At 42.3% G+C, this 27,347-nt stretch overlaps 1 protein-coding gene across 1 annotated transcript; it reads right to left on the bottom strand.

Annotated features, from left to right (window-relative positions):
- Window positions 1–276: 276 nt before the first annotated feature.
- LOC143532368 (uncharacterized) lies at window positions 277–13,956 on the bottom strand. The gene is made up of 4 exons (XM_077027439.1): window positions 13,951–13,956; window positions 13,512–13,862; window positions 562–738; window positions 277–490 (listed from the first exon to the last, which is right to left on the bottom strand). Exons 1-4 carry the CDS (start codon window positions 13,954–13,956, stop codon window positions 458–460), a joined length of 567 nt encoding a protein of 188 aa, XP_076883554.1. The 3' UTR covers window positions 277–457.
- Window positions 13,957–27,347: the final 13,391 nt, after the last annotated feature.

The following is a 27,347-nucleotide window of genomic DNA, read 5'->3' as shown; positions in this document are numbered from 1 at the left end:
ATTGACTTACGAGTTATAAATTGGTCAAGTATCTTGGGCGCCCGACATATATGGTACATTCAAAGGAAGTAAATGTTGAGTACCCTTTGAGTGAAACACGTTGATGTGAGCTGATCAGTTGGTGCCACTAGGCATTGTGTTTGGTACAACTAATGCTGTTTAGTAAAACCTCAACCTTGTAGCTAGACTACAAAGGTCATGTGATATAGGTAAGTCTAATGCTGCAAAATCTTATGATAATATTGTAAATTGTTATGACTAATTTGAAGGGAGAAATTATGCCAAAATCCTTCATATTTTTCCAAGTATAGGTATTTTTGCATCTATATATACAACACACTTTCATAAATACAACTTAAACCCAAGTAAGAAATCATAGAACAAATTAAGTAACAAATACCCGTCTTTTTGTATACGCTGTACGCCCACAATTCCAAAATACTTTTTAATCCAAGATTCATTTTCTAATCCATGAAAAGCAGCCAAAACCCTGAGGCATGAAAGGGAAAAACCATGAGCAAGGTTTAAGGTTTAGTAACCAAGTGTTGACTAGATATGTACCTTTGACTTTTTATTGTGTTGACCATAAAACTTATTATCCTCGGATGTTATCATCGGAGACTTTCCTCCTCCTCCTCCGTGCCGGGCTTTGTTGAATAGTTCAGTGTAGCCTTCGCCCGATGTAGGATCGCTATCATCCCAATCACCAAATTTCGGGATTGCAGGCCCATCATCACCCTGCCAACATATTTCATAGTAACATGTCAGTTTCATATATGCCTTTAAAAAGTCGCATAGTATCATATTTGCCAAAGCCCAAAACAAAAGGTTAATATCAAGAATTCCCATCCAAACTACTTAAAAGTTCATGTTTCACAATGTTTTATAGTGTTTTTGAGTTTCTTTATTATGCGGTGACAACAGACTTGAAGAGGTAGGTCCCAGCAGAGACCAGTTGGTCCCGCAAGACTCACCTTGAACAGGGACGTCTGCGCAAAGGCCATCTGCTCCCGCAGGACCCACCATGCTCATAGGATCTTACGCGCAGTACACAAGCTGAACACGCAGGGAAAGCCTCCCAATGGTGAAGTACCCCGCCTGTTCCCGCAGTTGCGGATACAAGCCATCAGGGAAGGCTACCCGCAGACAGCAGGGCTACACGCACAAGACATTAGCTACTTCAGTAGTCACATGAAGGAATGAGCAAGGCGGGAACAATCCCGCCTAAATGAGCCAGTCTGATTCTGAAAGATCTTTTGTACCATGCCTACCAAGGTATGGACAGGACAGACGATCTGACCAGAACAGCCCATGAGCCAATCACAGGGTGACAGCTCATCGACAACAGGGCGAGGAGCACCCTCTAGTACTGTTTGTCACTATTAGCCGCTGCCTACTCACCAACCCTTACTGAGGAGCATGCGCGGCCTACAGTTGGTGGAATAGTGTTACTGTTGGCCGTAACCTATTCACCAACCAGCATGGCCTGCGTACAATCCACAGTAAGTGGGACGTGCATAATCTACAGTTGGTGGAATAGTGCAGCCGACTTTGTTACTGTTGGCCGTAACCTACCCACCAACCAGTATGGCCTGTGCATAGTCCACTGTTGGTTGAACAGGAATACTATTCAGCCGGCTGTACCTTCTTGGAAACCTACCTTCGGCTATAAATACTCCAATATCTTGGAATGGTAAGATCATCTGCTATCCAGTTATCTAGCAATCTCTTAATATACACTTATATTCAGAGCAACCTAGTCTGATTCTCACGCCGGAGGGTGGTCACAAGGAGGAACTCCCCCCTTCTCAGTGACGAGCTTACGGTGTTTGTTTTGCAGGTCTCCTGAAGAACAGCCTTCTCAGTTAGACCTCATCCGTGGGAAACATTACTTAACCCCCAGATTATCTATAATCTGTACCGGGTCACTTAGTGTTTCTTCATTGGCGCCATCCGTGTATAAAAGCTAGAACTACTTTAGTTTTTTCACAATTTCTGAAGAAATGGTTAACGTTACTCCGGTTCAAAGGCCAGTAACCGACCAAGAAACCCCGGTAACAACCCCAGCAACTGGGGGAAACACCGGCGGTTATACAATCCTTACGAACACTACCCCGACTACCCAAGCCGGGGCAAGTGGAGTAAATATTCCATTGGGGTTCTCCGATACCCAACTGGAAAAACGAACGAAGGTTCCTCGCCAAACACTAGATCAAGTGAAGGCATGGGCCGAAGCACGGCAAAGAGAATTCCAAGCCGAATTGGACGAACGCTTGCGTTCAGTTCAACAGGCTGACGAATTCGCCAGTACTCGCCAACACCTCAATATGAGCAGTGACTGCGAGTACTCAGACGACAAGTTGGAGTCCGACACCGACGCGAACCCTCGCCATAAGGCGAAAGGGAAGCGTAAGGAAACGGACGTCCAACCAAAAAGGAATTTTGGGGAAGCCTTTAAACCAATCGTGGAGAGAAACCCGCGTGACTTTTCCAAAACCTTTAGACCAACTGCTACAAATGCAGGGAAGTCAAAGTTCGCAAGGGACATTGCGGAAGCAATCGCCCCGAGAAGTGCCAAACAAATGTCCAACATTGGCATTTACGATGGTCTATCCGACCCAGACGACCATTTGAACAGGTTCATTGCGGGGGCTACCGTCAGCAACTGGACGGAACCCACGTGGTGCTACATGTTCCAGATGACTCTGGTCGGAGCGGCCAGGGCATGGTTCGATCGTTTACCGATCCACCACATATATGACTGGGCGGACTTTCAGAACAAGTTCAGCCAGCATTTCAGCCAACAGAGGAAGTACACTGAAGAGCAGTGGACGATCCTTAACTGCGTAAGAGAGGAGGATGAATCTCTACTAGACTTCATCACTCGCTTCAACTCCAAAAAGCTTAGTCTCGGCAACATAAGTGAAGATCTGGTTCGCGCCGCCTTCATCCAAGACGCCGAATACCCAGAACTTATCCGCACATTGACGGGTAAGGATGGCATGCCATCAACTTGGGATGCCATCATGACGGCGTCAAAGCGCTTTGCCAAGACGGAAAAGCAACTGGGAAGAGATCTTCCCCAGAGTACACACCTCTACACGCAGAGGACCAGAGAGAACAATGTCCGGATCGCCCGGCAGAACAAAAAGAGGAGGCTAGGTATTTGGCAGTCAAGGGTAAACTTTGACACCTCATCCAGCTCTCGCCCTCTTGTTGGCGGAAGGGACAACACACACCCTTCAAACCGAAAACACCGGTGGACGCCACTCACGAAGAGCGTCACGGAGATATTTGCCACGGAAAAATTGCCATGGCCTAAAGCCCCATTGATCCGGCAGAAACCTAATGCGGATCAAAGCAAATCCTGTGATTTCCACGGGACAAAGGGTCATGGTACTGAAGAGTGCACATCCTTGAAGGATATTATTGAGACATTTGTCAAGGACGGAAGGCTTGCACATCTTGTGGCATCGATCAGGAAGGGAGGAAGGAATGACAACCGGTACAGAGGTAACGGACGAAAGCCCGTCGATATCAGCATCAACATGGTTCATGGCAAGGTCAGAGGAAGAAAAAGACGGGTGGCAGAACCATGCGCGTGGAAAGAAGCTGAGGTGCGCTTCCCGCGAGTGCCAGGAGGCCCCAGCAAAGAAGGCCCCATCGTCATCAGAAGCCAGCTGGGGCACTACATCACTTCACGCACTCTTGCCGACAACGGCGCTTCGTCGACAGTGATGTACAGACAGTTCTTTGATAAGCTGGATGATGAAGACAAAGAACGCTTGGAAACGGTCTACGCTTCAATGGAAGGGTTTGACGGAAGTACAGAAACACCCCTGGGTATCCTATCTTTCCCCGTTACTCTTACTGATGGGAATCATTCACGCACAGAAGACGTGGATTTTGTCGTAATGAAAAAGCCACATCATACGTACGACATCCTATTCGGAAGAGACGGGATGGCAAGATTCAACGCCGTGGTATCTTCAGTCTATGGCATGATGGGATGGCCAACAGCTGAGGGTGTAGCAATGATCTCTGGCATTCCCCAGGTATGCATTGCATCTGTTTCATCTAAACCCAAACCGAAAAAGGCTAAACCAACCATCACTGAACCAGAAAAATGGGCCTTCAATGGCAAATACCCCGACCAGGCCGTTACCATTGGACCAACAATCGTTGATCCCACCCGCACCTTACTCAAACGCTTACTGCAGAAAAACGCTGACATCTTTGCGTGGGCACCAGCTGACATGACTGGTGTACTCCGAAGTAAGGCGGAGCATAAACTCAAATGCGATCCGGCTGTTACGCCGATCGTACAAAAGCGCAGAGTGATGGGGCCTGAACAAACTAACGCGTGTAGAACCCAAGTCAAGGAACTCCTTGACGCAGGCATCGTACGCGTTAGTAGATATCAAACATGGGTTGCAAATCCCGTAATGGTACCGAAGAATGACAAACAATGGCGCATGTGCATAGATTTCAAAGATTTGAACAAAGCATGCCCCAAAGATTGTTATCCGTTACCAGAAATTGATCTCAAAGTGGATTCGTTGGCACCATTCCGCCTTAAATGCTTCTTGGATGCGTATAAGGGGTACCACCAAATCCACATGGCCATTGATGACCAGGACAAAACCGCATTTCGGACGCCCGATGGTACATTTTGTTATAAAATGATGCCATTCGGACTTAAGAATGCAGGGTCCACGTACCAACGACTAATGGACAAAGAGTTTCATGCCCAAATCGGGAGAAACTTGGAAGTCTATATGGATGATTTGGTCATCAAAAGCCTCGAGCCTGAGGCGATGTTGAAAGACATTGAAGAAACTTTCAACACGCTCCGAAAGATAAACATGAAGCTCAACCCGAGCAAGTGTTCATTTGGGATGGAAGAAGGGAAGTTCTTGGGAGTCATTGTTACTAAAGATGGCTTTAGAGCGAACCCTGAAAAGGTCGAAGCCATTGTTAAAATGGAATCACCTACCACCATCAAACAGGCTCAGACACTGAATGGACGACTAGTCGCACTTAATCGCTTCTTGGCAAACCATGCAGATAAGTCGTTTCCTTTCGTGTCAACATTGAGAAACTGCTTGAAGAAAACGCACTTCCGCTGGACACCAGAAGCGGAAGCAGCTTTTCAGGAGATTCGGTCACGCCTGATCGAACTCCCAACACTTACAGCACCACAAGCGGGAGAGGAGTTAATCCTATACCTTTCCGCAACAGATAGAGCAACCGGGGCAGTCCTGCTAGTAGAACGAAAGGGCGTCCAGATGCCAATCTATTATGTTAGCCGTGTACTAACAGACGTAGAAACCCGGTACTCTACCCTCGAAAAATTAGTCTTAGCACTTATACATGCTTCACGCAGGTAAAGACGATATTTCCAGGGTCACCCAATCACCATTCTCACCAACTTCAAACTCTCAAACGTTCTAGGCAAACCCGAATTATCGGGACGTCTAGCCAAATGGGCAATTGAATTGGGAGAATATGCAATTAAGTACAAGCCAAGACCAGCCATAAAAGGCCAGGTCCTGGCCGATTTTATTGCAGAAGTCCCCGCTTCGCAGGAGAAAGAGTGCCAGGAGGAGACTCAACCCTCCCCAGCACAGGACGTCAATGATGTCTGGCGACTCTATACTGATGGAGCAGCCAGTAACGAGGGTTCAGGCGCAGGGTTAAAATTAACCAACCCAGCGGGCCAAGAATATACTTACGCTATTCGGCTGGACTTTCCAAGTACGAATAACGAAGCCGAATATGAAGCATTCTTGGCCGGTTTGAGAATTGCGCGTAAGATGGGAGTGAAAAACTTGGAAGCCCATGTGGATTCCATGCTGGTGGCCAATCAAATAAATGGAACATACACGGCTGTGAACGACACCATGGCCCTGTACCTCGCCCAGGCAAAAACCCTTATGCGTGATTTTAGTGATTGTAAAGTCATACATGTCAAGCGCAGCGAAAACAAATCTGCGGATGCGTTAAGCAAGCTTGCATCACTAGCCTTCACCCACCTGGGAAAGGACATCCGCATTGAACTCCTCGAAGCGCCATCAGTCCCGCACAAGGAAATTTGTGTCATCCAAACCAGTACAGAAACGTGGATGACACCAATAATAAATTACCTTGCAGCAGGAATACTACCAGAGTCAAAAACACAGGCAAGAAAACTACGCTGTAAAGCACTGAATTATCAACTCGTCAATGACATCCTTTACAGACGTAACTTTCTTGGCCCACTCTTGAGATGCGTGGACAACCAAGATGCCAACTACCTCCTAAGGGAAGTACACGAAGGCATCTGTGGGGTACACGCAGGTCCCCGCGCTGTTGTAGCCAAGCTAAACAACGCGGGATACTTTTGGCCAGGGATGCATACGGATGCACTGGCATACATCAGAAAATGCAGGTCTTGCCAGCTTTACGCACCTAACACGCATCGCCCGAAAAACGAACTGGTTCCAGTCACTTCTTCGTGGCCATTTCAGAAGTGGGCCATCGATGTGACAGGCCCATTTCCTACAGCAGCAGGAAATGTTCAGTTCCTAGTGGTAGCCATCGACTACTTCACCAAGTGGATAGAAGCAAAACCTTTAGCCCAAACAACCGCAAAGCATATCAAAAAATTTATTTGGGAATTTATAATTTGTCGTTTTGGACTTCCACAGAATTTGGTGAGCGATAACGGCACCAACTTTGCTGACAAAAAGCTACAACAATGGCTAAAAGAACTTCAAATCACCCACACCTTTACCTCAGTGGCACACCCGCAAGGAAATGGTGAGGTGGAAAGAGCAAATAAAAGCATCGTCGAAGGCATAAAGAAAAGACTCTTGAAACACAGATCCGGCTGGGTGGACGAGCTTCCGCACGTCCTTTGGGCAAACAGAACGTTGAAGAAGGCCAGTACGGGAGAAACCCCGTTCAGCCTCACTTATGGCACTGAAGCCATGGTCCCGGTCGAAATTGGTCTACCCTCACCAAGGGTCTTGAGTCAGCCAGAAGACAATGATGCGGAAAGACGGTTGGATCTTATGCTAACCGAGGAACGCAGAAACTTAGCCGCAGTGCGTGAAGAGAACTACAAACGACAAATGCAAAAGTACTACAACACGCGGGTAAAACTCTGCAACTTCAAGGAAGGAGACTACATACTGCGTAACAACGAGGCTTCGAACCAAGAACGCCCAGGAAAGTTGGCCCCGATCTGGGAAGGGCCATACGTTATCAAACAGGTTCTGGGAAAGGGCGCATACCGGCTCGAAAGGCTCGATGGCACTCCCATCCCAAGAACATGGAATGGAGCTCAATTACGCAAATGTTATATGTAGATCAATTCCAAAACTTGTAAAGAAAAGGCCAAGAGCCACTTCTAATGGAAATGATTCTCCTTTCATAATGTGTTTACCTTTATCCTTATGAACTCCCCACTGGTGCCGGTATTTACCGCATAAATGAGGAGAAGTAAGTCATTGCGTGTGGAAGGCGGCAAAACCCGCATAAACACAACGTTAAAAATAAGGGAAACCTACACGCAGGTATGATGTAAGTAAAGTTTAGCCATCTTTGTAAGTGCAAGTGACGGTCTTATCCGCACAATCACAAATAAGGAAGCAAAACTTCAAACTATCATCTACCACGTTCAAAGGTTATCCTAAAAAAAAAAAAAAAATATATATATATATATATATACTTAGAAATAAGGATAAGGAAAACCTACACGCAGGTCAGGTATGGGTAAAGTTTAGCCATCCTACCAAGTGCAAGTGACGGTTCAACCCGCACAATCACGAAAGAGGAAGCAAAACTTTAACCCACTATCAACCGCGTTCAAAGGTTAACTTATCCTAAATACTTAGAAATTTCGAGGAAAAATGAGGAAAACCTACACGCAGGTCAGATGACGGTTAAAATTTAGCCATTCTACCAAGTGCAAGTGACGGTTCTACCCGCACAATCACGAAGGAGGAAGCGAAACTTTAACCCATCATCAACCACGTTCAACAGGTTAACTTATTCTAAAAAACTTGGAAAATTGCTAACTTAAACTAAGTCATGAGCTTATAAAGCAAGGAATCCAAAGGAAATAACAATCTTATCCGCAAAAAGATTTATATTTCAATGATATATTACAAGAATGGCCGGGTTACTACCCGCCTGAAAGAGTAAATCTATACAAGTCTATCTTAGCAATGGAAAGGGGTCTTCAGGATCAAGCTTCAGGGCCGCTTCCACTTGGACCCGCTCCGTCAGAAGAACGGGGTGGTTCGAGGAACGCTTTGAGGACAGCTAACCCATCATCAGCAGCAGCTACTTCGTCCACCTTTTCCACCACTGGATGCGGGAAGGCGGCGTATTGGTTCAATGCTTGGTCATAAATGGCTTCGGTATCCACATCGAACAAAGGGAAGTTGGAAGGCGGGACGCCTTTCTCAACAAACCCTAGACCAAGCAGGAAGCCGGCCTTTTCCCCATCCTCATGAGAAGCGTTGAGGGCTGCGGTCATAGCATCATCGTAAGAGGTCTCTGAAAAGACCCGACGCACAACCTACAAAGAAAAAATACAAGTATTAAAACCTTTTCTTACAAAAGAAAAGCGAGAAGATAAAGCTAAACATACCTGAGGCAACCCTTCTCGAAGAAGCCATTGGAGGGCAGCTTGAGCTTCGTTATGGGCGCGTTCGGCTTCGCTCTTGTTAGGGTTGGCAAGTAAAACTTCCTTTGCGGCAGCCTCTTCGACGCCCTTAAGCTTCCGCTCGGTGTGGTCAAGCACCCCCCTCTGGTCCAGGATTTCCTGGAGTTTCTTGGCATCTTCCATTGCCAAGGCATCATGAGCGCGTTGGAGAGCCTCTAATTTGGCCTTGAGCTCCTCATTCTCCACACGCAAAGGCTCAGCAACGGCTTCAGCCTTGGCAGCCCTCTCGGTTGCGTTTCGCGCAGTCTCCCTGGCCAGCCGAAGCTGTTCATTCACAGCTTGGGCAGCCTTGGAGCGGGCCTCGAGTCGCGCCTGAACTTCAACCTCGAGGGCCTTGAAGGCCTTCTCCTTGTCGGCGGCAGCTGCCGCCAGCTGTTGGTTCTCCTCCCGAAGAGCACGCGCCTCAGATACGTCCTTGGCGCGAGCTGCTTTCAACTTGTCGTTTTCATGACAAAGCAGCTCGACGCGCGGCTGCATCCGGGCTTGGAGAACCCGAAGCTCATTGGTTAGCCTACCCTCCTGGTAGCTAGCCATGGCTTCCCCCAACGCACCATGAGGAGCAGCGTGGCGAGCCCAGTCCACGCACTCCACAGGGGTACGAAGGGTTGTTCCTCGGCGTATGTTCCATCGCGGAACATACACTTCATTGGAATCCGACACTGCAAAAGAAACAAAGGCAGTAAGGAAAAGATAAAAAACATAAGGGAAAAAGAAAAGAACCCTACGCACCTGTAGGGTCAATGACAGGCCGATAGCCGCCAAACCCATCACCTGAACCTAAAGGAAATCCATCCAACAGGTCAGGCAGACGGGAAGAGGGCAAAGATCGGTGGGAAGCCCTGCGCGTACCTGATGGTCCGGCCGTAGGTGCCGGTGGCGCGGGCATGGTGGCAGCCGCCGTGGTCGCCGTTGTTGTCGCCGCCGTGGTCGCCGCCTCCTCAGCAGCAGCAGTAACCGCCGGCTCCGTGAAGGATGCTGTAAAAATCGCACTCACGGCCGGCGGCGACGTCATCTCGGCCGGAACAGTTGGCTCAAAGGAACGAGCAACTGGACCAGTGGATGCAGACGCAGGCGCCTGGGTCGACGCCTCAGGAAGGCTGACCGAGCCTACCGTCATTGGCGGGGAGGTACTCCCCTGCGCTTCACCCCGGAATGCGTCAACATACACGCCTGCACAAAGAGTGTTAAATTTAAGAAGTAATAAATCTGCTAAGATATTATGATTGTACTTACGGGTTTTCTTGACCCTGAACGTACGGACGGGCGGGGAGGAACCCGATGGAGCCGGCCTCTTGGTACCGGTCACCGTCGTCTTCGTTGGTTCTCCGGAGGTAACGGTCGTAGCCTCCGGAACAGTGGTCTTCTCACCACCGGGCTTCCCCGCCACCTCTTCACTATCTGACTCCGAGTCAGATAGAACCACCGGACCAGCCGTGGAGGCCTTCTCCTTCCCTTTCCCGCCGGCAGCAGCTTTCTTCTTCCGCACCAATGGAGGAGCATCTGAGGATTCCTCAGAAGAAGACAGGTCAAGAATTCCAACAGCGGGTACAGCATTAAGGGGTTGAGGAAGGAATATCGCCTTACCTGGCCGCCGTTGGCTCAGGATCTCGTGGCCCAGCGGATAGACCTCCACAAACCGATCCGCTGTTTGCTCCAGGATGGGCAACTCGCCCTCGTCCAAAGCACGAGTACCCATCCGCGCGGGACCGTCGGCTTCCCGCGGAAACAGAAGCGACTCCAAATCATTTCCCTCTGAAAGAAAAGAAACAGTTAGAAGACAAACTTGTATCAAAAAAGAAAAACAAGACATACCATAGGGAATAGAGTTCAAACCGTATTCGAGGAGGATGGGAACCAGAGATGCATCTTTCCACACCCGGCTCATCCCTAACATGACCATCCCGGACTCCGCAAACCGGTAAACCGGAGATTGGATCAGAGATATCTTCGAAAACCATTCCGCCTCCTGGTAGTTGGGGGCGTGAAGGCTCGGTATCGCTTGGCCATTTTTAAACTTCATGGCAAGGGGGATGGCGCGGGCAGAAATGTAGAAGAATTCCTGCTTCCACGCGCGAAGACTGCGCTCGGTGTCGCAAATCTTCAGACCCTTAATACGGGTCGTCAGGGTGTACCACCCTTGGATGCACCTCCAGGTATAGAAGGTCATCAGGCGGTCCACATGGGGCTCGATGCCCAAAATCCGGCACACCCACTCAAAATGGCGAATCTTGGCGATCGCCATGGGATGCAGCTCGGTCAAATGGACACCGTGCCTCTCAAGGACACGGTAAACAAATTTTGTCAATGGGAATCTAAGATTCCCATAGACAAAAAATGCAGCATAAACCCCGATCTTGCCACTGGGGGCATCGTACACGGTCTGGTGGGATTCAGGAAACTCAGGCTCGAGATGATCGAGCATGAACTTCCTGACAACATACCGGTACTGATCGCCGGGCAGAGCACACTGGCACTCACCAGCAGTACCCCTGTCGTCAGCTATAGCTTCAGCATCACGAGAGGACATTATTGCAGAAAGAAGAGTGATTTCGGGAAAATGCTTGCCTGAAAAAGGGGAGTATTTGCCGGAAATCACTAAGAAGAAGAAGAAGAGTGAAAAGTGTGAATTGCAAATAACCCTCTCCCCCTTTATATAGTAATCGCAATTAATGCGGTGAATTTAATGCGGAGGAGAGAGAAATCAAAGGTGCAATGAAACTATGACACGTGGCAAAAAGCAAGCTGGCAACAGCTGTTGAAAGGACGTGTGCCAGTAATTTCGCGGCCACGCGCCCGAAAAATCATGCCCACGCGCCTGAAAAAGCAACTGGAATGACCATGTTCTGTCACGTCACCATAACTTCCTGCACGTCCTGACACAGTCAGAAGAAACCGTCACACGACGTTTCAGATGTTTGGACTGTTCTTATCCTCACCAACCTTTCGAATTTCAAAATTCAAAAAGATTCAAAGGTAAGCGGGAAAATACCCCTTACCTTGGCAACCAAGTAACCATAAGACGGATGCGGGTACAGTGTTAAGGCAAAACCTTCCACATACCTAGCACCCGCAGGGAATTGAAGCCAAGAATACCCCGGCAACAAAGTAACTATAAGACGGGTGCGGATACAGTGTTAAGGCAAAACCCTTCACGTACCTAGCACCCGCAGGGAATTGACGCCAGGAGTACCTTGAAAGTAAAGTAACCGTAAGACGAGCGCGGGTACAGTGTTAAGGCAAAACCCTTCACATACCTAGCGCCCGGCAGGGAATTGAAACCAGGAAGGATCTTCTGGGCAATGCTTGTGGAAACGGAAATAACATCCCCGCATAGCGGGAACGTCGAGAAATACATTGTTTGAGGCTCCAGGATGGAATTGGTGGTTTAAACATAATTGATCACTATGTTCAAAACCACTAAAACCTCAAGGAGAATCCACACAAGTGAGACTCAACGCTCCTGACTTGCGAGAAGGTTACATACCTACCCGCATCATACCCAAAGATCAAGCAAAAAAAAATCGGGAATTTTTGCAAGTGACATTAGGAAACCCGCGGGAAGAATCCCCACGGAGAACCTTAAAACTAGAAACCCTTTTCAAAACCCCTTGCTTAAAGTCCAAAAGTTCACCTCACTTTATTAAACATTCAGGAGAAGAACATTGGACTGGGGGGACTTGAAGAGGTAGGTCCCAGCAGAGACCAGTTGGTCCCGCAAGACTCACCTTGAACAGGGACGTCTGCGCAAAGGCCATCTGCTCCCGCAGGACCCACCATGCTCATAGGATCTTACGCGCAATACACAAGCTGAACACGCAGGGAAAGCCTCCCAATGGTGAAGTACCCCGCCTGTTCCCGCAGTTGCGGATACAAGCCATCAGGGAAGGCTACCCGCAGACAGCAGGGCTACACGCACAAGACATTAGCTACTTCAGTAGTCACATGAAGGAATGAGCAAGGCGGGAACAATCCCGCCTAAATGAGCCAGTCTGATTCTGAAAGATCTTTTGTACCATGCCTACCAAGGTATGGACAGGACAGACGATCTGACCAGAACAGCCCATGAGCCAATCACAGGGTGACAGCTCATCGACAACAGGGCGAGGAGCACCCTCTAGTACTGTTTGTCACTATTAGCCGCTGCCTACTCACCAACCCTTACTGAGGAGCATGCGCGGCCTACAGTTGGTGGAATAGTGTTACTGTTGGCCGTAACCTATTCACCAACCAGCATGGCCTGCGTACAATCCACAGTAAGTGGGACGTGCATAATCTACAGTTGGTGGAATAGTGCAGCCGACTTTGTTACTGTTGGCCGTAACCTACCCACCAACCAGTATGGCCTGTGCATAGTCCACTGTTGGTTGAACAGGAATACTATTCAGCCGGCTGTACCTTCTTGGAAACCTACCTTCGGCTATAAATACTCCAATATCTTGGAATGGTAAGATCATCTGCTATCCAGTTATCTAGCAATCTCTTAATATACACTTATATTCAGAGCAACCTAGTCTGATTCTCACGCCGGAGGGTGGTCACAAGGAGGAACTCCCCCCTTCTCAGTGACGAGCTTACGGTGTTTGTTTTGCAGGTCTCCTGAAGAACAGCCTTCTCAGTTAGACCTCATCCGTGGGAAACATTACTTAACCCCCAGATTATCTATAATCTGTACCGGGTCACTTAGTGTTTCTTCAAGACTAGACACGATTTCAAATGTTTTTGGTTAATCTTATTGTGAATGTCTTTGTGTTTCTTCTATGTTATGAACTATGCACCTTTTATATAATTAACTTACATTTTCATCACCGCGAGTAACCTGTCCCAGTTTCGTTCTACTGGGAGTCGAAGAATCTGCACCATAGCTACTTTCGGAGGAAACACTACCCCTGTTCCCGCCTCGACGTGGATGCATCGGTGAGTTATCAAAACTCTGAACGGAACCACGAGCGCTCGGCCTCGAGACTCTTCTAGGCTGCTGCGAAGAAGGATCACTTGACTTTCTCAAGTCAACTTCTTCTCGGCTGACACGAGTCTCCAGTTTTGCTCTAGGTGAAGTACCTTGAACAGCCTTTGGTCCCTCTGGTTCAGATTCACCGTATTTGATCTGAGCTTCCTCTGGAGCCTGCAATGGTTGAACTTTGAAATTCTGTGTATGGAACATCATCACCTTGATTATGAAATTGCCATTGAAAACGTATGATGGAATTAATAAAAAGAAAGAAAGTTTAACTTACCGCCATGCTGGAGGATATATGTATGTATTATTTAGAGATAAGAGAATGAATTTGAGTGAGTGTTTGTTTGTTGATTAATAAATATAAATGGTAGGTACAGAGAGAGAGGTGATGGTTAACCGGAGCCACCGGTCAGACGACGACTAACCGTTGACGAAGACTTGCCGACGTTTTGGTCAAAACTGTCGTCCCCTCATTTAATAATTCATACTATTTTTCTACTTTTTTGTATATAGTTAGTTAATTAGTTAGTTACGTATACTGTTGACTACTTTTTGTGTGTTTATTAGGGTGAGTATAGGCAATTAATTATTTGAGTTAGGTCTTACGTAAAGACGGGTTATTTGAACCCTGAGCTTACCCGGATTTTTGTTCCATCGTGTGTTACGCGAGGGAGCGTCCAAGTCAAACTCTGACGTCGGCTTAGACCCGGTTAAGACAACATAGTCTAGCCAGAGCAGGCCGGCTCCAAAAAGCAAAAAAATAAAATTCGGCCGAAGGCGAAATTATTTTTGGCCTTTAATTAAAAAGGAATATTTTGTTGGTTTAAACTGTTTAATCCCATTTTATACAAAAAATTTTAAACAACCCAAGTTCCAAATTATAACCAAGTAAACCTATATAAAAATTTAATTTGTCTCAAATGAGACTTGAACCCACAACCTTTTGTTTGAGAGAAATAATCATTTGCTACTAGACCAAGCTAGTGGTCATGTAATTAAGTTTATACATTAAATATACATATTGTTTTTAATAAAAATAAATATAAATTTAAAAAAAAAAATTTCGGGCCTAACAGGGTGTCGGGCCTGTGGCCGTCGACGACCCTGCCACCCCTATGGACCAGCCCTGGGCGGGGCTCTCCAAATTTGAAGAGCGCGGTAGCCTAAATACATAAAAGTCGTTCTAAAAAGAAAAATAACATTTTACATTTTTTACAATTATTGTCAAAGAAAATACACAGGGTATGTTTGGCAAAACTAGCTGATAGCTGTAGCTGGAAGCTGTTAGCCGGTAGCTGTAAGCTGGTGGCTAGAAGCTGTAGCTTTTTAGAAATATTTAGGTGTTTGATAGAGTAGCTGGAGCTTTTAATAAAACTAGTTGGGGTTCGCGCGGTGCACCATTGTAATTTGAAACCTATTCTGACTTGAACACTTTCGACTCAAAATTGTACCAACATGAACCGAACTAAATTAGCCTTTTTTGCATCGACTCGTTCCGACCCTAATTTGGTCTTACACATGACCCGGACTTGCCTGACTCGACTTGTTGTCAATCCTAACCAATATTTACATAATATGTTAATTTTTTAAAGTTAAAGAAGTATAACAATATGATACTCAAATTAAAGAGAATAAAATGCTCGTTTTTATGATGCAATTTTTAAAAAAAAATATTAACATGTGAAAACGTTATGGTCTTTTAAAAACTCATGAGGGTAGTTTGTTTTCAATATGGGTTAAATATATAATTATTGTATGAATTAACAAAAGATGATGAAAATTCAAGTATCAAAATTGTAGAATGTGAAATATTAAAAGCTTGTAGCTTTTTCTAAATGCTACTAGTTGGAGCTTTTAGCTTTAAGCTTTTTTTCCTAATCTAAAAGCTTCAAGCTACTCTAACCAAACAAGACTTTTCAATAAATATGAGCTTTTTCTTAAAAGCTTGTAGCTTAAAGCTCCTAAAAGTTCTTCGCCAAACATACCCACAATGTTTCTACTTTCTTGCAGGTTTATCTATAATTTTGGTTGAGAAAACGATGCTTTTAGGTCTGTTTAAAGCCCACGCTCGCTTAAAGCTCACTCGAAAAAACCTCGACTTGAAAATGTTCGATTCTAAATGAGCACAGCTTGACTCGGCTCGATTTCTAAACAAGCCAGGGTTAGCTCGGCTCATGGCTATGTCTTGGCTTGACTCGTTAGCTCGACTCGTTTAGATTAAACCTTAAATTTTAATATCTATATGTAATAATAAATAAAAATTATACATATATTATACCACTCGATAAATAAAACATTATAAAAGAATAACTAAAATAAACATATTAAGTTATAAATACTTTAGTTTATAAATTTTATATAATATGTATGTTAAAATTATAATTTTTGTTTTTTATATATCAAAATTTGTAAAAATGAAAAAAAAATTAAAGAGATCAGCTCAAGCTTTAAACGAGCTCGAGCTTAAGCACGCCCTAACTCGACTCGACTTGACTCGTTTACAGCCCTAAATTTTTTGAATGTTTCGTAACTTATCAAATGGAAAGTTGACTATATTTACTTTCCTAATTTGTAATATTTTTGCAAGTACTTTATTAAATTTAGTTTCACTCAACTTTTAAATTATTACATAGGTAAATTACACTAACACACTTTATAGATTAGATATATTTAATAGTTAATATGGTATAATTATTTATGAGTAGAGTTATATGCATCAACATAGTTCTATATACTTTGTCGATATAAGTTGTACCATATTATTCATATCTCAAAATAGTCATTTGAGGAGAGTGAGTCTTAAAATAGGTCACAAGTTTCAAAACTTTTTACAATAAGCCATCGAAATTCATCTCCGTCGTGACATTTGGTTTCCCGCCGTAACATTTGGTTTGTGCCAAATTCGTGAGATTTTAAGCCAAATCCCTCTGACCTGTGGGATTTCCGTCTAACCCATGAGATTTCAAGCCAAATCCGTTTGAGCCGTAAGATTTCAAGCAAAATCCTTTTTCTTGAAAACCATCTCCTCCGTTAGATTTGAAAAAAGTTTGAATTCATCTTCTTTTGATTCACCTTCACCACCACCACCTCATTTCTTTGAAATAATCCCGATTAATCTTTGTCACCATCTCCGTCCTTCAACATCCAACATCACCATCTCCAGCCACCGTTGGCTACACTATCTCCGGCCCCCGTCGCACTCACCATCTCCGGCCACCGTCGTATTCACCATCCAACATCACTATATCCTCTCACCATCGCCTTTACCATCCAACATCACCATATTCAGCCACCCGCCTTCACCATCCAACATCAGCATATCCGACCACCGCCTCTATTTCGTGGTGAATCAATTTCATCATCTTCCAAAATCAACATATATGCATCCATATTCTACGGTTTACGGCAAGTGGCGGTGGTGGTGAATCAGTGGTTCTGTCATCTTCTCCGATTTCCGACGAGTGGTGGTGGTGGTGAATCAATGGTGGAATGAGGTGGATTCAATTTTTTTTAAAACTTACATAGGAGACTGTTTTTGTTTGAAATCTCACAGGTCAGATGGACTTCCTTTGAAATCTCTCGAATTTGGCGGGAAACCAAATGTCACGGCGGAGATGGATTTCGATGGCCTATTTTGGAAAGTTTTGAAACTTGTGGCCTATTTCAAGACTCTTTCTTCTCAAGGCCTATTTAGAGAATTTTCCTTCTTAATTTTTAGTCAATCGCCACAAACCCGAGCCCATATGGCCATACCATCAATGTCAATGTGGAAACACATAATTGTTTCTAGCACACGAACAATTATCTTTAGGTACACATTAAATCTCTTAACTTTATGTTTTACGACGGTGTTCACCCTATTAGCTATAAGAAACTATAGATTCTAACTGGCTATCTATACCTTCAATTCTATATGATTACTTGAAAAAATAATTAATTTGAAACTGGCCCCTAACATTAAGAACAAGGATCTATTCATAATTGAATGTCTAGGCTATGAGTGGTTAGCACATACCCATTTTAACCTCGTTTACATTGAAGTGATTTTTTTTAAATTCGTAAATAATAACTTTTAAACGTTATTGTATTAACTTGATAGTTGAAATAAAAACACTAATATACTTGAGAACTCGTGAAACCCACCTCTAAACGCTATTTTTTTATTGTTTTATATGTAATCTTCATCAAAATAAAAGAAAATAAAAAATATGTGTAGTTATTTTATTAATCACTCTTTTACACTTCCCATCAAATTCATAAACCACTTTAGCAACAAAATTATTTATTTAGCATGAGAAGTCGATTAGGTCAAGCGTAGTGGGTGATATTCAATGGCCGATTGGGGCGATTTTAGGGGAACACCCCACCCACCCCGGGGCGATTTTAGGGTGATAAGGGGCGGGGGCGGGTGGGTTTTGTCGCCAGAAGAGGATTGATTTTATTATTATTATATTATTATGTGTATTATACACACACACACACATATATATATATATATAAATATTACTATTTGTAACCCTACACCATTACACCCCAAAATTAAATTTTCATCCCTTGCTGGCCGGGCGCCACGTGTCACAATTCGCCCCTAATTTATAGCCCCTCCACTACGTATAGCCTTAATAAGTTCAACTTGCTTATTCATACGATACTACCACGTAATACCTATTGATTGTCCTATTCAATACAAAATGTCGTTGCCTATGCAATATACACATGCACACTTTTAACCATCGTCACATATTTCAAATCTCAAAACTTCAGGTTATATATACTTATAAAGTCGGTATATACATGACTCATACCTTATTCTAGCTTCATTACTCTTTACCCTTTGTAATTTTTGTAAGTGTGCACTAGATCGCACGCCAACATCTAATTCTAAACAATTTGAACAATGATAGTTGTGGGGTAACCACATGGCCGGCTTTGAGAATCCTCAAAATGTTTTGGGCTTGGGACAAGTAATATAAATGCAGGACAACTAATATAGATTTTTGTGTCTTTTTTAGATTTTGTTTAATAGTTTAAACAATTATTAGCTTTTGTGGAACAATCTTTTAAAAAGAGAAAAGAAGAATAAAACACATAAAAAATACGTTGTGTTGGTTTCAAGACTTGAGCTTGTGATCTTTACAAATTCTTAGAATGGTTTTCTAACTGAACTAAGGAAACTTTGATGTACACCAACTGGATATATAATCCAAATATATTATGATAAACATATATAATTAAAAAAAAAAAGATTTGGTCCCTTCGAAAGGTTGGTCCCAAAGCCGTAGCCCAATCCCCCCCTGGTCGGGCCTGGGTAACGATAGTGGCACCATGAGTCTGAGTCAACAACTTTTTTGTGGATGGAGGGGCACCAAACACCATGCCAAAGAGGATGTAAAGGCGAGGGCGGCGAGGAGTTAACGGTCGAAGGAGTGAAGGGGGTAGAACAATGAAGATATGGCGGGTGGTAGCGCCCCTAGCGTTAATCCACAACAAAGGTATAAGATCATTCAAGATCTTTTAAATCATACTCTAATATCAATTTGTGAAACCTATGTATCTTTCAAGGCATTTTTGTTACACATCTTATATTCATTCAGAATCTTCGAATGTCTTTTCTAAACAGGGTTTGAAACTACCTCAAATACCCGAGCGTGTCTTCATAAGACGGGATGTTAATCTTCATCTTAATTTTGACTCACTCGAGGCCACCACTAAGAAGGAAACTCACCACTGTAAGAAAATTCTTTTAAGTTAGAGTTTAATTTTAAATTAACCATCACCCCATGTGATTGAACCAGAAAGAAAATAGTATAATAACTTTTTAAACAATGATTTGATATAATAAAGTCAAGAGAAAATATATACAAAATAGAAAATTCAAACATGATGACTTTTGCCAATAAAGTCCAAACTTTTTAAAATAGCATTAACCAAATACGATTGAAAGTTCAAAACCGTTAGCTAGTTTTACCCGATTTGTTTTAGTTTGTATTAATTTTTTGTTCGAGCCAGGGGTCTCACCGGAAGTAGCCTCTCTATTCCTACGGGGTAGAGGTAAGGCTGTCTACATCTTACCCTCCTCAGACTCTACTATAGCTTTGCTATTGGTGGGATATACTGAGTACAATGATGATGATGATGATGATGTATTAACTTTTTGAAACCGATAAGAAAGATAAGAAAATGTGCAATCAATATTATACAGTGTAATAACCGGATAATATAGAAATGAAACATAGATGAGTATTAAGTTAAACGAGACTTATAAAGTTTATAACCTTCGGCCGAACCATAAACCAAAGCATATAACCGACCAAGCCCCTACAATGAAAGTTCACATATGCCCTTAAAAACTTGTGAAGTTATATAAGCTGAATCCAAATTTAAAATATAGTATACGTCCTTAGAAACGAGTTAAAATATCAAATGGATTCATTTCTATAAAATAATTCAAGGATCGACCATTTACTCATAGTTTTTTAAAACTTCAATTTTATGTATCTCAATTTTTTTTTTGACAACTTATTTTTAACCTTCTCATTTTTTATAATTTTTTAGATGAGACTTTCTAAAATTAAGTGTATGTCCTAGATTTTTTTTTCTCATTGGATTCGAGTTCAGATCGACTTTTTAAAAATATGTCACATACTTGGATACTTATCTTTTGTGTAGACATTACTAACTATAAGAGTTGTTGTATGTAGCATGTAGATTAGAATAGTCCGACATGTTTTGTTAATATACTTTGTTTGAAAAATTAAGGGATAGTGGTTTTTAATATTCCTAACTTTCACTCGTTGGTAGATAACACTCCTAACTAACGATTTGTCTCCCACCACTCCCAACTTGTAACTTATTTTCTTTTATCACTCCCGAACTTAACGGACCATAACCCCGTTAGCTTTTTTGCTGACGTGGCATTTTTTTGCTTTTGTGGCATGCCATGTAGAAAATACATTGTCAAAAAAAAAAGAAAAACCTAACTAAAAAAACAAATAATATATATATACACACACACACACACAAACATATATACACCATTACATATACCGACATCATTCCTACACCATTGTTTGCACCACCACATCGGCCTCCACCACCACCGGATTCTGCCACCGCCAGCCTCTACTGCCTTCACCATCACCACAAGCCTTCACTACCACTATCGTAAGCAGCCACATCAACAGCCAAACCTTCACTAGTACAAAAATGAAGTTATTTTCAGCGGTAAATTGCTTGTTTTCAGCGGTTTAGGAACCGCCCAAACAGATGTCGCTGCAAATCCTAGCTAGAAGTGGTGTGTTGTTGAAGCTTGGGGTATGCTAGCTTGAGGAGCTTCCATATTCAAGTTCTTACCTTTCAATCATCATCTCTTTCACCCGGTTTTGTCATATTGAAAGGGAGTAGTAACATGCATGGATTTATAGTGACATGCATGTATTTGATAGTGTGTAATTCGTATTTGGATCCGGGTTTGGGTTTTGCATGTTTAAAATTGGTTTTATACATATCATATTAACAAGAATTAAAACTTTTATATCCGCTGCGTTTTTGGTAAAATAGGGATTTTATCACTTTGATAATCTTGTTAAAACCCAACAATGGCATCAAGAGCCGCTTATACGAATGCATGCTTCATTAGACCCAAAATTTTTCGGGTTTATGGTGGGTTTCACCATTTGGCTGAAACTTTTTGGGGTTTTGGTTACCCCATGGTTTTTCAAGGTTATACTTTACATGCATGTGGTAATCTTGAAAAACCAAGTCATTTGGATGATTGTTTAGTTTGTTTGGACAAAACCCGAAACTTTCGGTTTGCTTAAGCTTTGGCCGAAAGTTTTGAGGCAAAAAGGGGAACCATTTTGGTCTTGTATTATTGCATATTTGGATGTGTAATAGATGTTCATAACCTAGCCATGGCCTTGTGTTTGGTTGAATGATTGTGTTGGTTGTTTGTTCATTCGATTTGGTTGTAATATTTATTTGGGTTTGTAATCTATTTATTCATTCATATGGCTTGTAATAATAAGTAGATTATATGTATTTCTTTTACTAGAAAAATGTATTAGGATATATTTTGTAAAAGAAGATGCATGGATGGAAGCCCAAATAAAATGATGAAGACCACATCGGGAGTAAACACTTGGAGCATATGGATGCGGAATCAAGTGGGAGTTCACCGACACAAGTGCATGTTCTTTTGGGTCCCTTAGGAGAGACTTTTTGACACACTTGTCTTCGGTCAACAAGTGTGGTCAATATTAGGAGGCTGTGGTTATGAACTTGTGGTTGTGTATATTTTGTGCTTGCATGGTTGATTTACTTATTATTTGCAATATGGTTTGCTTAACAACTTAAAATCAACTAGCATAAAATTGGTTCCTTAGAAATCGTTAGGTAATAAAAACTGGTTTTATTAATAACTAATGATTTCATAATAAAAATGGGTTTTATTAATTAGAACTTTGAAAATGGGTTTTTCAACTAAGTACCATACATTTGAATGCATGCAAATGAAAGGTACAATAAATAGTTTTCCAATCTAGAATTTAGAAAACTAAAATCCCTTTTTAAAAACAAGTTAAACACCATCCTTTTATACGACACTTAAGTCACTTGTAGACTTGAAAGTGAGTTAGGATCACCTAAGCACTTTTAAGAAAACTTGTGATCTTAAGGTGATTTTACAAGTACTTTTGGCATTAGGATCACCTAACCACTTGTATGAGTAAACTCACACGTGTGTATAAGTAGGACGACTTGATTTGAAACCATGACTATAGGATCACCTTAACATGGCGTTCAAAGGTGTTGATGGGATTTAACATACCAACTAAACATATGATGTTTAACCGATCCCATAAAACTAGAAGTTGCAAAGGGTTGCAATTGTCAAACGTTGACTACCATGTTAATTCGAATAGTAGGATAAAGGTCACCTAACTACTATTTGAATGAAACGTTGGGTTCTAGATTTTAATCAATAATTGTCTTGGAGACATTTAAAGGGTATTAAAGATTGAAATTTTATTAATATCGAAAATACTAATTTGAACTTTGTTAAAATTCTTTTAGATGGCCGCAAACAACGCACCGAACGCAATTATCCCACACGTGCATAATCTATCACTAAGATCCATTCTGGATAAGGATCGTCTAAACTTTAACAACTTCATGGATTGGTATCGAAACTTGAGAATTGTTCTCAAGCAAGAAAATAAGTCTTATATTTTAGACGATCCTATTCCCGATGAACCCGATGTCAATAACTTGGATGCCTATGTGGATTTGTTAAAATACACCGAGGATTTGGTGCAAGTTTCTTGCCTCATGTTGAGAACAATGATTCCCGAGATCCAAAAGGATTTCGAGAATCATGGGGCGTATGACATGATAACCCAACTTAAAGAAATGTTCCTTACTCAAGCTCAGGTTGAGCGATTCGAAACGGTTCCAGCGCTTCATGCATGTCATATTGAAGAAACCCAATCTGTTACATCTTATGTACTTAAGATGAAGAGCCACATTGATCGGCTTGAACGGCTTAACTCGCCCGTCTCAAAAGAGTTAGCCACGGATTTTAATCCTAAATGGCTTAATTAAAAGGTTTGAGACATTCGTCATGAACTACAACATGAATGGATGGGACAAAAGCATTGGTGAGCTTCACGCAATGCTTAAGACAGCCGAGGCCGGCATGGGTAAAAAGGTTTTACCCATTCTTGCGATCAATGAGGGTGGCTCAAAGAAAAGGCATCACCCGGAACCAAAAGCAAAGGTTGCCGTTGGTAAGGGGCAAGTCAAGAAGGGGTTCAAGGGAAAGAAAAAGGCGGAGCCAAAGCCAAAGAAGCTAAAGGTTAGCGCTGAGGATCCGTGCTTTGGTTGTGGTGAGATAGGTCATTGGATGAGAAACTGTCCGACCTATCTCAAGGAGTTGAAAGCTAAGAGGGATGCGGGGCAAACCTCAGGTACAACTTTCATGATTCACATTGATCTTAATATTATTTCTTCTAACACATGGGTATTGGATACCGGATGTGGAACTCACATATGCAATTCATTGCAGGGGTTCAAAAGAAGAAATGAGGTGAAGAAAGGAGATATAAGTCTCTTCATGGGCGATGGAGCAAAGGTTGACGTCCAAGCCCGAGGAGATTATGTTTTAAAGCTTCCAAATGGTTTGGAAATTGTTTTGAAAAACATTTTATATTCCCTTAGTTTGACTAGGAATATTATCTCTGTTTCTGTATTAAGACAATCTGGTTATGACTTTAAGTTTGTTGATAATGGTATTTATGTTTTCATGGATAATGTCTTTTATTTTAAAGCGATGCCGTTTTATGGCATTTATGAATTAATTCATGATGACTCATACATTGATAACTTGTTGTACCAAGCTAACACCAAAAGACTCAAAATGGATTTGAGTAATACTTTTCTTTGGCATTGTCGTCTTGGTCACATAAACAAGAATCGTATTCATACACTTCGAAAGAATGGTCTTTTGAAATCAAATGTTGATTCATTTGATGAATGTGAATCTTGTTTATTGGGAAAGATGACCAAAGAACCCTTTAATGGAACAAATGAAAGGGCGAAAGACTTATTAGGTATCATACATTCGGATGTATGTGGACCTTTTAGGACAATGACAAGAAATGGTGAAAGATACTTCATTACCTTTACCAACGATTATAGTCGCTATGGGTATGTGTTCTTGTTAAGACACAAAAATGAGGCCTTTGAAATGTTCAAAGTCTTCCAAAATGAAGTACAAAATCAACTCAACAAAACAATCAAAGTACTACGTTCCGATAGAGGAGGTGAATACCTCAATGATGCGTTTCTAGAACATCTTAGGAGTTGTGGGATTGTCTCACAACTTACTCCACCTGGAACACCACAACATAATGGTGTGTCGGAAAGGAGGAATCGAACTTTATTGGACATGGTTCGATCCATGATGGCTAGATGCTCATTACCTCTATCATTTTAGGGTTTCGCTGTGATCTCTGCTGCCCGTATTTTAAATATGGCACCAACCAAGAAAGTGGATAGGAAACCTTTTGAAATATAGCATGGAAAGGCTCCAAAATTTTCATATTTAAAGGTATGGGGTTGTGAGGCTTATGTTAAGATCTACACCCCTGACAAACTTGAATGTCGATCCACTAAGTGTATATTTGTAGGATATCCCACGGATTCGATGCGATATTATTTCTACAATCCAAGCGAGCATAAAGTGTTTATAGCTCGAAAGGCTAAGTTCTTGGAAAGAATGTTCCTTATGGAAGGAACTGATAGAACTGTAGAACTCGAAGAGGATCGAGAACTACAAGCCGATACACGTTTGGTTGACACTAGCAATCAACAAGAGGTTGTTGAGGATGATCAAATGGTTGATCAAAACACACAAAACATTCGCAAATCTGGTAGAGTTAGCACCCCACCTGAGAGTATGGATTTTTCATGGATGGATGCTACGTGGTTGATTCGGATGAACCCACCACATACCGAGATGCAATGTCGCAATCTGATTGTGACAAATGGCTAGAAGCCATGAATGTTGAGATGCAATCCATGCATGACAATCAAGTATGGGACTTGGTTGCTCCACCTCTAAATTCCAAGCTGGTTGGAAGTAAGTGGGCTTTCAAGAAGAAAACTAATATGCATGGAAACTTGGATACTTATAAAGCTAGACTTGTAGCAAAGGGTTTCACTCAAACTCAAGGGGTTGATTATGATGAAACTTTCTCGCCCGTGGCGATGCTAAAGTCTATAAGGATATTGTTTGCCATAGCCGCATATTATGACTATGAAATATGGCAAATGGATGTCAAAACTGCTTTTCTAAATGGGCATCTTAATGAAGATGTTTATATGGTTCAGCCTGAAGGTTTTGTCGATCCACAACATCCTAACAAAGTATGCAAGTTAAAGAAATCAATCTATGGATTGAAACAAGCATCCAGAAGTTGGGATCACCGTTTTGATGATGAAGTTAAGAAATTTGGATTCATAAAAAACGCTGATGAAGCTTGTGTGTATAAGAAAGCTAGTGGGAGCATCATAACCTTTCTGGTATTATATGTCGATGACATATTACTGTTTGGAAATGACATTCCAACCTTGGAAGGTGTGAAAGCCTGGCTTGGAAGCTGTTTTTCCATAAAGGATCTTGGTGAAGCCGCCTATATTCTGGGAATAAGAATCTATAGGGCTATCAAGGCGGTTGATAGGTTTGAATCAAAGTGCATACATTGACAAGATCTTGAAAAGGTTCAAGATGGAAAACTCTAAGAAAGGTTTGGTACCTATTCAAAGAGGAACGATGTTGAGTGCTTCTCAATGTCCAAGCTCAAAGGATGAGCAAGACAAAATGAGTGGTATCCCATATGCATCTGCTATAGGATCCATCATGTATGCCATGATTTGCACTAGACCGGATGTGTCATGCGCCTTGAGCATGACAAGTCGATACCAACAAAATCCAGGAACTAGCCATTGGATGGCTGTTAAGAGCATATTGAAATACCTTAGAAGGACTAAGGATATGTTTCTAATATATGGCTCTGGTGAGGAGGAACTCGTTGTAAAGGGTTACACTGATGCGAGTTTCCAAACTGATCGAGATGATTCTCGATCACAATCGGGATACGTTTTCGTTCTCAATGGTGGTGCTGTCTCATGGAAGAGTGCAAAACAAGACGTGGTAGCTTTATTCACCACTGAATCTGAATACATCGCCGCCTCCCTGGCAGCTCAAGAAGCTGCATGGATTAGAAAGTTCATTGCCGATCTAGGAGTGGTTCGTACCATTCAGGACCCTCTAGAGATCTTTTGTGACAACGAGGGTGCGATTTCTCAAATCAAGGAACCCCGCGCACATCAAAAGACTAGGCACATTGAGCGGAGATTCAACTACATAAGGGATGAAGTTGAAAAGGGAAAGATATGTATTCGCAAAGTTCACACTGATCAAAACATTGCGGACCCACTCACGAAACTCCTTGAAAGGCCGAAGCATGAGAGTCATACTTGCGCCTTAGGACTTCGATATTCTAGTGATTGGATTTGATCAAAATTTGTATTTGGATATTGGAACAATTTTATTTTAACTCAATCATATGGTTTTGGTTATGGTCATGTTCTTGAGTTATGTTCCATTTTAGTATGTTTAAATCCGATAATAATTTGAATTATTCTAAACGTCCGTAGTCGTTCATCTTTGTGGGAACAAATGTTAAAGTAAGACTATTATGAACTTGGATTGGTAGATATTCATGAAGTATGAATATAGCAAAGGGTTGCTGCCAAGGTTCATAGATATTTATGGGATAAATATTGGACTGACCCGCTCTCAATTTTACTGCATGGAATCCTTGGGATTTGTGATCATAAGTAAATTTGAGTAAAGGCAAACTTCATAGTATCCTCCGACCTGAGATACATATTGGGTCTTGATATTCATCGACTATTATGCTTTGACTTAGTTCTTCGCTGCTCTGAAATATGTCAATACATAAGGCTAAGCTCAAGTATAGTACAAGGTGATAGTGAGAGACGTATGTAGTCAATATGGGATTTGTCCCTCTTATTCGTTGAGAGTTAAATGTCTAAGGCCTGACAAGTTAAATCAACAGAGAATGATCACTCTGTGTATCTGGATTTAAC

Source organism: Bidens hawaiensis, unplaced genomic scaffold, assembly GCF_021521415.1.
Source record: "Bidens hawaiensis isolate Kalapana, Puna unplaced genomic scaffold, B.hawaiensis_p1.1 tig00000702_1, whole genome shotgun sequence".
In the NCBI taxonomy this organism is placed as follows: domain Eukaryota; kingdom Viridiplantae; phylum Streptophyta; class Magnoliopsida; order Asterales; family Asteraceae; genus Bidens; species Bidens hawaiensis.
This window is presented reverse-complemented; position numbering and strand designations above follow the sequence as displayed.